The following is a 10032-nucleotide window of genomic DNA, read 5'->3' as shown; positions in this document are numbered from 1 at the left end:
TCCACTCTCATTTTCTATCCTTCCAAAGTCTTCTGCCCCGCCCCCCTCATTTAAAAGATTCTAGCTCCGCCCCTAACTGGAACAGAGAAAACACAGAAGGAATGTACAGTTACTAAAATATTTAGCAAAATTCTGGTCCTTTATTGCAGTTATTAAGATTGAGTTGACTCTATGCGTATCTCTGACATCTGTCAGGTGGTCTTTTCTTTGCCAAACCCATGCGGTCACGTGGTTACGTCACCATGCTGGACCCCTTCCAGCAGCTGTACGGGAAAAGAATGGGGGGTCTTCTTTTCATCCCTGCCCTGATGGGGGAAATCTTCTGGTCTGCAGCCATTCTGTCTGCATTAGGTAAGAAGTGCAGGGCTGCCTCCATTGCATTAAGATCACTGGGCTTCATCTTTATAATGGGAAAAGTTTCACAGAAATCATTGCAAACGTTTTCTTCCCTCAGGCGCCACGCTCAGCGTGATAGTGGACATAAACATTGACATGTCAGTGGTGATCTCGGCGCTGATTGCGATCTTCTACACTCTTGTTGGAGGGCTTTACTCTGTGGCATATACAGATGTGGTGCAGTTGTTCTGTATCTTTTTGGGCTTGGTGAGTTTCATGTCAACCATTCTGAAATGTTGACTAACTTAGAACTTTGAGTGGTACCCTAATTCGACTCTGTGTTTTTCTCAGTGGATCAGCGTGCCTTTTGCCCTTTCCAATCCTGTTGTGTCAGACATCACCGTTTCAGCCAAAGAAAGAATATATCAGTCACCCTGGTTGGGCAAAATCAAGCCTGAGGACAAATGGCTCTGGGTAGACAATTTCTTTTTGCTGGTAAGCTCCACTTTTAATGAGAAGATATATATGACCATCTATCTCTGAAATAGCATTTAATCACTCAGCTTGGACAGTAAGCTATTCTGTTAAGGGCTGAGACAAGCATTTTTTTATGTCTAAGAATTCTTTAAATTCTAAGTGTATTGTTCCGGCTGTTCTCTGCACAACGGTGCATTTACTGTGATGTTTCTGTTTCTAGATGTTGGGGGGGATTCCCTGGCAGGTCTATTTTCAACGGGTTCTCTCTGCCTCTTCAGCTACTTATGCTCAGGTTCTTTCCTTCCTCGCTGCCTTTGGCTGCTTGGTCATGGCCGTCCCCTCGGTCCTCATTGGAGCTATAGGCGCTTCAACTGGTAAGTGCTTAGACATACGGATCCACACACAAACGCACACAGACTGTAGAGGAAAAAATATCTTCAAATTTCTGTAGCAATTGCAGGTAGTAAATGTACCACAATATAAAGAACCATTGCAAATTTTAATAGATTGCTAAATTTTGACTGGAAAACAGTTGAGTAAAAATCTTAAAACTAGAGTCTCACTTAAGGAAAACGATTAAAAAAAATGATACAAAAACCTCACAAATGCACAGCAATCAGAGCCTTTAATACTAATCAGATCAAACACCAAATAAAAATATGATGCACACTTTATTCGTTTTAAATGAGGCTTTCTGCACATCTGGAGTCCAATCTGTCAGATCCATCAGATGAGTATCTTTAAATTAAACAGAGAGGGAGACTGTTCACACACAAAAGCATCAACAGAACTGTTGAAGAAATAATAAAATAAAACTGAAAGGAAATGGATCCTATACGTAAACTGTAAAGTGATCATAGTTACTAACATGCCTTTTTTTTATGGATTCTCAGCATCTTTATTTTTCAGATGTGTAAATGGAGTTTTCATGTTCATGTTGTGTCCAGGGGGTAAACAGCAGAATGATCGAGAGGAACCAAGAAGAGAAAAATCAAACCATGCCTGTATAGTGAATTTTTCATCTGAAGATGAGCTAATTAATCAGTTGCCTCTGAAGTTCCTTCATGAATAACTGGTGATAATCAAATTACACTTTTGAAGTGCGGGAGAGAAAGGCAGCGAGTGTGTTTCTCGGAAGGAGAAAAGCAGAAAAAGTAGCAAAAAGTTGGAAGACTGCCTGTCGTGTTTTTGAGCAAAAGTAAGGATGGATGTTGATGGATTTCCTGGCTTGAGTGGGAGACTAAAAAGGTGCTTTACATTTAGTAAGTAATGAAAGACCAAGCAATGTCCCTGTCTTTTGTCTTTCAGATGTGATCTTTAAACCGATGCACTGTTTCAAATTTTCGTCCAAGTCTCGAATATTTCTTTGAAATGGGATTCATAACAATAAGAGCATGAAATCAATAGATGCCATCAATGATTTATCAAAACTTGTTATTGCACTTAGGAGAAAAAAATAGATCATTTTTTTTGTACTTTTGTTGGCAACATAATGGTGTTTGGGGTTTCTGTGTTTCAGACTCAAAACCTTTTTGCTTCTTAGCAACTAAAACAAAAACCCCAGGAAGCCTCAAACTAACATTTCGGTGAAGAACGCTTTGTCTGTAGAGTTAATGGACTGATATAAATACTGCAATGCAGCATTTAATCCATTTGTTGGCAAACAACTCACTGTTACAAAGCCAAGTACAGCCTGTTCAGCTTCAATAACTCGATGTTGTGATTTTAGTACATTAAAATTTGTATTCATTGTAGGCAATTTTTGAAAAATTCCTCAGATTTTTTCTAGCACTTCAGCTCTTCTACTCATTATCTTTTACAGACTGGAACAAAACTACCTATGGCCACCTGGCTCCAAAAGACAAAGATGATTCAGACAAGATCCTTCCCATTGTGCTTCAGCACCTCTGCCCGCCCTACATCTCTTTCTTTGGACTAGGGGCGGTGTCTGCAGCAGTCATGTCGTCAGCTGATTCATCCATACTGTCGGCCAGCTCCATGTTTGCCAGGAATATCTATCAACTCGCTTTCAGGCAGTCGGTGAGAGCACCAATAATGTTACCTATGTGTGGCATTTGAACCACTGAACAAAAGCATCTCCTGGAAATATTTGGGATTTAGTCAGTGGCAGCCTAAAAGAGAGAAATAAATGCAAAATTACTGTGTGAAACTCAACTTTGAACATTAAATGTAGAGCCATTGTGAATCCAAATTTGTTCCTCAGTACAAGAATAAATTAGACATCTAAAAGGGTAAGTTTTTATCCGTACTAAACCCAGCTTTAAATTCCATTTTTTTAAAATACATTGATAGTAGGAGTGTAACAATTATTCCACTTAATTCATCAATTCATCTTCTTCCGCTCATCTGGAATCGGCAGCAGTCTAAGCAAAGATGCCCAGACTTCCCTCTCACAGGCCACTTACTCCAGCTCTTCTAGGGGGACCCGAGATCTTAACAGGCCAGCCAGAGACGTTGTCTCTCCAGCGTCTCCTGGGTCTTCCCTGGGGCCTCCATCCAGTGGCACATGCCCAGAACACCAGACTCGGAACACCGAACACTGAACACTTCACACTCGGCTGCAAACCGTTCAAATACATGCTGGAGGTCCTGAATCAATGAAGTCAACAGGACAACATCATCTGCAAAGAGCAGAGATGAAATCCTGTGGTCCCCAAACTAGATCCTCTCCGGCCCCTTATTGCGCCTAGAAATTCTGTCCATAAAGACTATTAACAGAACCGGTGAAAAAGGGCAGCCCTGTCGGAGTCCAACATGCACCGGGAACAGGTCTGACTTTCTGCCGGCTATGCGAACCAAGCTCCTGCTCCGGTCGTACAGAGACTGGACAGCCCTTAGTAAGGCTTCGCGGATCCTGTTTTCCCAGAGCACTCTCCAGAGGAGACCACAGGGAACACGGTCGAACCCCTTCTCCAAATCCATAAAACACATATAGACTAAATGAGCCAACTCCCACGAACCCTTGAGCACCCTGAAGAGAGTTAAACCCTTCCGCTCTCTTTGGGGTCCAGATGACTCCAACCACATATTGATGTGTGATTCCTTCCATGACAAATGTGGACAAAGGTAGACAGGATTTTCTGTCTGCCATTGACATTACTGAAATTTGAAAATCAATGATAAAAAAAGCTCAGCGCACTGTCTTGTGGCGTCCAAATGACCCCACTTTTCATGTAAACAAGCTAAGGAGAGCGTAAGGGCTAGACCTGGTCCACTGGTCCACTGTTCCACGACCAGCACGGAAAAAGCACTGTTGTTCTTGCATCTGAGGTCTGACTATCAGACGGTTTTAGGTCAGAAAAATCGGATCGCTCAAAATGAACCAATATTGACTGTAAATCATATTTTCAGACACAAATTATGATAGGAATCAATCATTCTTAAAATGAATCGTTACACCCCCAAATAATCTTAATGTTTGAAGAATAACTTTTTCTGACGTGCTATCTGGAAGCAATAACGAACATGTTATTGAATTTGTTGAAGAATGCTATTTAAATGTTTTAAATGCTGATTTTGACTCCATTCTGAGTCACTTTCTTCTTCTCCTCTCCAGGCCTCAGATCGTGAAATCGTTTGGGTCATGCGCATCACCATCTTTGTGTTTGGAGCTCTCGCCACAGCCATGGCGTTGCTGACAGGATCCGTGTATGGACTGTGGTATCTGAGCTCTGACCTCGTCTACGTCATCATTTTCCCCCAACTTCTCAGTGTGTTGTTTGTCAAGGGGACCAACACATATGGGTCAGTGGCAGGCTACATCTTTGGCCTTTTGCTCCGTATCGGTGGAGGGGAGCCCTACCTAAGACTTCCTCCGTTCATCTACTACCCAGGCTGGGTAATGGAAGAGAAGGTCCACCACCTCACTGGAAACGTTGAGTATTTTGTCCTGCAAAGGTTCCCGTTTAAATCCGTGTCCATGGTGGCGTCTTTCTTGGCCAACGTTGCCTTCTCTTACCTTACGAAGTATCTGTTTGAAAGTGGCATTTTGTCACACAAATACGACTTCCTGGATGCCGTGGTGTCCAAGCACAGCAAGGAGATCATGGATAAGGCTACACTGGTGAGCAACCACGATAACATCCTTTTGTCCGAGATGGCTCCTGTCACACAAGCTATAGGCGCGTCAATTGCTGGGACTTTCACCAACACTGAGGCACTCAGTGACGACGAGGGCGCCTCGAGTCCAGAGTCTTTCCACAGCAAATGATGGACCTCAAAGGCACAAAGAGGACTCAAAACCAAGGAATGTGAAGGGGAAGGAGCGGTACAAGAGGCATCAGCATTCTTCTGGATTCTTGCTACTGCCACACTGGGAGCTGAATCCAAAAACAAACTTGGCTTTCAAGTGACTCCAGAAGTTGGTAAAATTGTGGTGACTGTGTGTCTGTTTTTTGTCATCTTCTCTTTTTGAGCTTCCTTCTTTGGTAACTAGACTTTCACTGAGCTCTGCAGTGCATATCATCATCTCATCTGAGAGCACCATGTCTCCCATTAAATTAATTTTCATTTCAATGCTGCTTCTCTAGCTTGGAGAAACCTTAAATGATCAGGTTGAGAGAGTTTATAGTCATGGGATCAGTGCAATATATTTAACCAAGGAACTGTGGCTGTATCAGCAAGCGCCGTTTGTGCAGTTAATGTTAATCCATGGATCTACTTTCAATACTAAACTGGCTAAAGACGCTAATCCTGGTAGCTTTAGCTTACTTTATGTTTAAATGTGCATAATAAGTCGTGCATAATACTATAGCAATGGTATTTAACCCTACTTTTGCAGAGTGGCCAGAATAGGCCTTTTCAGGAACCCCGAAAGGGATTCAGCGGTTCTGAAAATTGATGCTAATGTAAAAGAATATGTTTTATAGAGAAATTATACTGATTTCAAGCTGCGGAGGTTTTCAGGAAAACACTTGTCTTAACACTTTTATTTTTTCTTTTACAAACCCAAATATAATTAAATGTATAAAAGTTATATAAAATAAATCCTTAAAACTCTCAATACAGATTATAGCTTTAGCACATTTTCCAAAGGTCCACTACCAAACTTTTGACACATAAATATTGTCAGCAATGCTAAAACTGAACCACTGTCAGTTTTTAGTGCAGACTGCCTTCCTGTGATATGGCTGTGCAGCAAAAACGGAATCTGACAATTTGTATTCAACTTCCTGGTGGAATTGCATCAAAAGCTAAAACCCAATGTAAATAATAGCAAGTTTTCAAGATTTAAACGTAAACGCCTTTGCTAATTATTTTTGCTGCTAACTCTTAAAAAAAACTCCAAAACTTTGTGGCTAAAGTTTGGTCCTTTACCATCTGTTAGGAAGACTGCATCTCCCATTGTTGAGGTCCCAAGAAGAATATGTTGGTGAAGTGCCAAAATAAAACCCCACCACAATGTTTAGTTTAAACCCCTTGACACCTGTTGTTGCAAATATACACCAAACAAAAAACACCTTAATTTAGCATTTACTTCCAAGCAAAAACATCAATGAACATTTTTCTTCATAACTGGAAATAAATTCAAGTGTCAAAGAGGTAAAGGTGGAGGAGCCAAGACCCCTACAGTCTAATAGTTATCTGCCTTATGGGGCATTCACACCGAACGGCGGCGTGCACGTCAAATTCCACTCTTTTTTGACGCCTGTCAAATTTACTGGTCAACACCTTGATGCACCTGACACCTCTGCTGCAGAGCAACCACCGAAGAACTTCATTCGTTGTCCACATCAGTGGAAAACATGGATGATGTTGAGCGAGTAGCTAGGTTCTATATGTTTTGGAGAGCTGTACATAGGTGCAGAGAGGGAAAAATAAAAGGAAAACTGCAAGATCTTTTTATTTCTGTCTTGATGAAAATAAGAAAACATCATAAGCCCATTGAGCTACTGTATAGTGATCACGCACCAGTGCACAGCACCCCCATCGGCTTTCCGTCTGCCGGGCAGCCAACCTCTGGCGGACTAGCAAAGCAAGCTCCGCAAAGCAGAAACCAGCAGCTAGTGCTGCTGCGTATGCTAGCTCAGCGGGACCCTAGGAACAGGAGCTTGTTAAGCTGTTCACTGGGCAGCTGGCTAGCATAGGGCTAGTGACAGACCGGCGACCTGTCTAGGGTGTGTACCGTCTTCGCCCAACAGTAGTCGGGAATGTCTCCGGAAATCCCATGGGCCTCAGTGGGTTAAGAAAATGGATGGAAATGGACAAAAATCCTTAAATCGAGCCACCATATTGAATCTGTTTCTACCCCGATTGGTTAACGAGCTCACCACACCTTGCCACGCCCGAAGCCCAAATCGCGAGGGCGTTACGGTGTCCTTACATTAACTTAATATTGAACCTTGAATTCTGTCGCTTTTGGTGTGAATGCACCATTATAGTCAATATTTGGTCAAATCTCTTACAAAAGTTAAAATCGTTGATGTTCCATTTGATAAGACATTTATCCCACATGATAAATGCGTGAAGTTCGGAGTTTGGAAAAAGAAGCTATTTTAGACAAAGAAGTGTCATTTGGGTGGATGTTGAAAATCAGCAATGTTCAAAAAGTTTGAGTGTTAACCAAGGATAGAAAGGATCTTACCAAATGCAAGTTGTGTTTAAATGCTACGTCACTCACAAATCGGTGTTACAGCTTTACATTTCCCACTTCAACAGTGCTGAATATGTTTTGCAAATGACTTTATTTTGTAGAATGTTTACCTTTAGTCAGTCACAGAACACATACTTTACCCAGATACTCAGCCTGAATAATCTGAGCTGTTGTATTCCTTAAATCAATATTCTTTTAAAACAGGAGGTAACATGTCTTTAAAATAACTGCTTTACTATGATCAGGTGCAATTCATGAAAACAATTTTAAAAAATGCAGAGCTTCATTTCTGTGCTCCATGTTGTGGCAGCTGGTATAATGGTGCATAATTTCTTCCACTTCACACAATTTACTATTTTGAAAATAAAAATGTCAAATGCAGGAGAAAACCAAAACCAGGTTTACTCAGTTTTTCTGCAGAGCAGATAGATTTGTTATTTTCTTGCTTTTGGATTCATTCTTAGCAATCTAAAATAGAGAAAAACTTTTTTGGAGGCTTTTTTTTTGTTCATATCAAAGTTTCAAAGGTATCTTTGGTAATTGATTGAACATTTACAACAATATGCCAAACCTAACAGCAGGAAAATCCACACCTGGACTGTGGAATTTGATTTCTAAACAAGAATAACAAATATCGAAAAAAAAAAACATAAAAAAAAGTACAATATTAGTCAGTCCAATTTTACTGATGACTTAGTGTTTTATTTACATCACCTTTATGTAAGAGGTTCTGGAAAAAACATGTAGTTGTGCCTTTTGGTGATTTGTTTGCTCATCTGAAGACTGTATTGACTGTCCAGTCCCAACAGGTTCAAGGAAACAGGAAAATGATTGTTTCCCGCTGAGTGGTGTGAGCGTGTCCGGTTATTATTGATCCAACTGACGGCTGATTAGCTTTCTGGACATTTGATTAATGCTGCCTAGACATTTGAAACAAGGATTCACAAAAGTTTGATTTGAAATACACGAACACCCTAAAACTGTGTATCCTCTTGTGTTATTTGTCACATAGCTGTTTTCCTTTTTTAAGATTAATTTGCTGTGTGCCATTTAAAAAAACAAACAAAAAAAAAAACTGGCTTTTTTAGTTATTTTTTTCTCTTGAAGAACAAATCTATTATTTTTTCTTTTTGAAAAAGAGTCAGTGAATGACAGAATTTGAACTAAGTTACAATCAGCTGTTGGTGTAATTGTTTCTGTTTCCTTAACATTCTAGTTTTTTGGGGGGTATTGTGGATGAAAATGGTTAAACATGGTACAAAAAGAAAACAATACGTTTACTGGTTTTATGCAAAGCATTTCCATACACTGAGAAGGCAACAGCTCGGCTATTTATGGTTCACGTGTGGAAGTGTGGGAAAAATAAGCTTAAAAATAAAATAACTCATTCTCTGGTTCTGTATGTTCTAAACTTTTTTTGTAATTGCTCAGTTTTAATCAGACTTTTTGTATGTTTTGACTTTTATCATCTGTGACTACAAGAGGGAATTTCAATCAGTTTTTTTTAACAAAGTTTTTCCCCAATATTTAATAAAATCTTGCCATAAATTATTTTATTTTCTTTTGCATTTCAGAAAAAAGGCTGTTTTGGGGTACATATCATTAAATAATTAATTAAAACACTTCTTATTTTCATTTTAACTCTTTTTTTGTGGAAATATGTGTAAATGTATCATTGGTTGTGCGATGACCATGGCCACAGTATTCAAGCCTTTAAGTTGGAGAGTTACCGCTGTGATCTGTGTTTGAGACCACATCTGACAAAGTATGGCCTATCACAGGAATGACACTGACCGTGTGCAAACTTCAAAAAAAAAAAAAAAAAAAACTGGATGGCTGCTGGTCTGATGCCATTCGTGTCTGGGGATGTCACTGGACTCAAATGGAATTGTTTACTGTCGTCTCTGTCTGATGAGTGTGTAATCTAGCTGATCCAGAACTGTACACCACCAGAATAAACTTAGTGTCGACTGTTGGATTGACACGTTTATAGGTCTGTCAGAAAAACAACAATACTGTATTTTTGTGTGATAAATATACATGAAATCAAATCTACTTTTAAATGAAGCATTATAAATGATGTTTGTCTATTTGTTTACTCATGCAGTGTCTATAAGAGTATAATTGTAAACGTGAAATCAGTTGAATAAATATTGTCGATTTCACACAGCCTATATATATTTTTTCTTTTAGAAAATATTTTCAACAAATATTACTGCTGTGTTTATGATATTTTTTATTATTAGGAACTAGTATGAGATTTTGTGGTTTGGGCAAAACCATGTGGTCTTGATTAATATGAAACTGTTTTATCAGTCAGTATGCCTATAAAAAGGGAAGCATTTGCATTCATTTAAAGAAAATAATTGTTTTTAGGAGAGAAGAAAAGTCTTTAATAATTATATTTTTTTTTTTTTTTTTATAAAAATTAATCAGCATCGACAGTTAAGCTATTCCAAAAGCTGCAGGACTTGCTGTTCACCAAAATTCAACCTCTTTATGGTTAAATCCAGCTTTAATATTGTAAGTTACTTTGTAATTTGGGGGCCGTACGTCAACTTTCCATGTGTACATTAGAACTTTGCATTTGTTCACAAGGAATCAAT

General features: G+C 39.4%; 1 protein-coding gene across 1 annotated transcript in view; it reads left to right on the top strand.

Moving 5' to 3' along the window:
- The window catches only part of LOC112155585 (high-affinity choline transporter 1), a gene marked incomplete in the record, with an annotated part of 11798 nt that extends 2202 nt beyond the window's left edge, over positions 1–9596 (top strand). Inside the window, 6 exon segments of the mRNA XM_024287308.2 lie at positions 196–351; positions 455–603; positions 688–831; positions 1034–1187; positions 2636–2853; positions 4391–9596. Coding sequence (XP_024143076.1) covers positions 196–351; positions 455–603; positions 688–831; positions 1034–1187; positions 2636–2853; positions 4391–5044 — 1475 coding nt within the window.
- Positions 9597–10032: the final 436 nt, after the last annotated feature.

This window comes from Oryzias melastigma, linkage group LG21, assembly GCF_002922805.2.
Source record: "Oryzias melastigma strain HK-1 linkage group LG21, ASM292280v2, whole genome shotgun sequence".
Classification (NCBI taxonomy): Eukaryota; Metazoa; Chordata; class Actinopteri; order Beloniformes; family Adrianichthyidae; genus Oryzias; species Oryzias melastigma.
The sequence above is the reverse complement of the archived record's forward strand: the minus strand, read 5'-3'. Positions and strand labels throughout refer to the sequence as shown.